At 43.4% G+C, this 2,500-nt stretch overlaps 1 protein-coding gene across 2 annotated transcripts in view; it reads right to left on the reverse strand.

The window, feature by feature from the left end:
• The window catches only part of g3bp2b (G3BP stress granule assembly factor 2b), a 7,812-nt gene that overhangs the window by 4,733 nt on the left and 579 nt on the right, over positions 1–2,500 (reverse strand). For both annotated transcript variants that reach the window (XM_027162477.2, XM_027162478.2), the window contains exons 2-4: positions 1,307–1,429; positions 695–776; positions 45–218 (exon numbers count right to left, since the gene is read on the reverse strand). In XM_027162477.2, the coding sequence (XP_027018278.1) occupies positions 45–218; positions 695–776; positions 1,307–1,401 (351 nt within the window). In that variant the 5' untranslated portion in view covers positions 1,402–1,429. The remainder of the gene's footprint in view (positions 1–44; positions 219–694; positions 777–1,306; positions 1,430–2,500) is intronic.

The following is a 2,500-nucleotide window of genomic DNA, read 5'->3' on the forward strand; positions in this document are numbered from 1 at the left end:
TTCACTGTGAGGCACACGGCCTTAAAGACTTTAGGTGTGTGTACCTCAGGTGCAAGGACGAAGGTCTGCATGAACCTCCTCATGGGTTGTCCCCTGTTGGACAGTTCACCCATCACCTGCACCACCACCCCATCCCCCAGAGTGGCGTGAGCATCCACGTGTCGAATCTTAGTGTGACACTCGCTGAATTGCAGGGACATCACCTTCTTATGGATCTCCTGCACGCACACACACACACACACACACACACCTTTTGTTACACGACTTCATTCAACATTTTAATATCCGATAACAGACCTATAATTTCTGATCTAACAAACTATGTTGACCGTTTTAAGGTAATTATTGAAATCAGTTTCGGTTCATCTGCACGGCTCAACAGCATCATTGCCACACAAATTAAACCTAATCTGCTGCTCAGGGTCCCATTAAAGAGGAAGAACGGAGCTACAAAACCGGAGTTTCTTGATTTCTACTTCTTCTGGCTTAAAGTAATATTTGAATTTCAAATGTCAGTGAGGAAAATGTAAAATAGTGCTGTGAAAACATCACATGACTACAGGAACAAACACGCACACACACAAACACATACACACTTTAGGTTTTAGTTTCACACACCTGAGATTAAAGCTGTGTGTAACAGTGAGTGTATTACTGAGACACAGACTGTGGTTTACGTGTGTGTTGTACTCACAGCCTGACCGTACACGGCTTCTTCGGGTTTTCCGCTGCCGTCCAAACCGCCGTGAACGTATGATGAGTTTCTACCATAGAACCTGAAAGAAAACAGGTTCAGCAAACACCAGAACACGTCACATAACCAGAGGGCAAAACACATGAATGTATTTAACGTTACAGTAATGAACCTGACTGGACAGAACTCTCAGTCTGGTGTACAGTTGTATCTGTGCTGCAATCAGTCGCTGGCTTTAGATCATACGGACGTTGTCATAGTAACCAAGCAAAGGCTCACAGCAATTCTTTCAGAAAACCTGACAGTCACAGGGCAATGTAATGTCCATCAGCGTGACTAATATTCCCCGCACTGGCAAAAAAACATCCCATAATAATCATCCGAGCGTGACGTACCCACTAAGACAGTGTGACGTAATCATATATTGGTGCTTGACACGTGACCTGATGCGTAATAATCACTCATGCTGCACTCAAACAGCTGACAGACGGAGATAAATAACATCAGACTGTATTTGTGTACTGATAATAAACAGCAGCGGTTCCTTACGTGACCGTCACCGTTGTGTACAGACTCAGTGTGTGTGGCGTCCCTCAACTTAACTGCTCTCACCTGTGAAGGTAATCCGGTGCTTTGTTCAGGAGTGTGTAGTACTGCCTGACGAACTCGCGCCCTACGAGCAAAGGGCTCGGTTTCTCCATCACCATCTCTTTCAGGTCACCTGGATGTGGGACGCTGAAACACACAAACAACTCATAAGACACGACACGTGACCGTTACATTAAACATCACCTTCTAACACATTCATCACTTGCCTGTTTATACATTTGAGATAAAACCAGTTTCAGATTAAACCAGACACACAGAAGATACAGACAAACTCTGGCTGAGATGTTAAATAAAATATTTTAAGCTCGCTCTTCTCTCTGTGTGCAGGTGATTTCTGCTCACACACTAAAGGTCTCAAAGATTTTATAGCTCTTTTCATTATAAACAGAAACCTTTAGACAGAATCTGAGACGGAGTGTAAACTCCACACTACTGAACAGGGACAAACACATTAATATTGAGCTCAAAACACACCTGAGACCTGTTTCTACTTACAGACAGACCAGACAACCGGTGGGGAGTCGGGGAGACAGACAGACAGACAAACACAGACAGACAGACAAACACACAGACACACACAGACAGACACAGACAGACAAACACAGACAGACAGACAGACACACAGACACAGACAGGAATCAGACAGACAGACACAGACAAACACAGACAGACAGACAGACACACAGACACAGACAGGAATCAGACAGACAGACAGACACAGACAAACACAGACAGACACACAGACAGGAATCAGACAGACAGACAGAATTTGTAGACGTAACTGGACACTTTTCTCCCCGTTAACTTTATAACACGTCTCACGCACTGAGGTGTTTAATGGCGATAACTGAGCGCTCAATAAGAACCAGAACTGAACACGAAAGTAAACGCTTGAGCTGGTGCTAAGGTGCTAAGCTAACATGCTAACGGCTACATCAAAGCTATAAACAATCATAGTATAGATATCTATGTGAATCAACAATAAAATGTAATCCGAACAAACCGGAAGTAGAAATATGTATTAGCCGAAATGCGCCATTAGCACTGAGCTACATTAGCATTATCGTATGTTTATATGTAACGTGTGGAGATGAACGTGCTGTTTATTCTCCGTGTACTGAACATTAACATTAACACTAACATTAACACTAACGCCAGGTTGCGTTTCATCACTAAATCTCAGGTTTAAAGTGACGC

Source organism: Tachysurus fulvidraco, chromosome 23 (genome assembly GCF_022655615.1).
Source record: "Tachysurus fulvidraco isolate hzauxx_2018 chromosome 23, HZAU_PFXX_2.0, whole genome shotgun sequence".
NCBI lineage: Eukaryota > Metazoa > Chordata > Actinopteri > Siluriformes > Bagridae > Tachysurus > Tachysurus fulvidraco.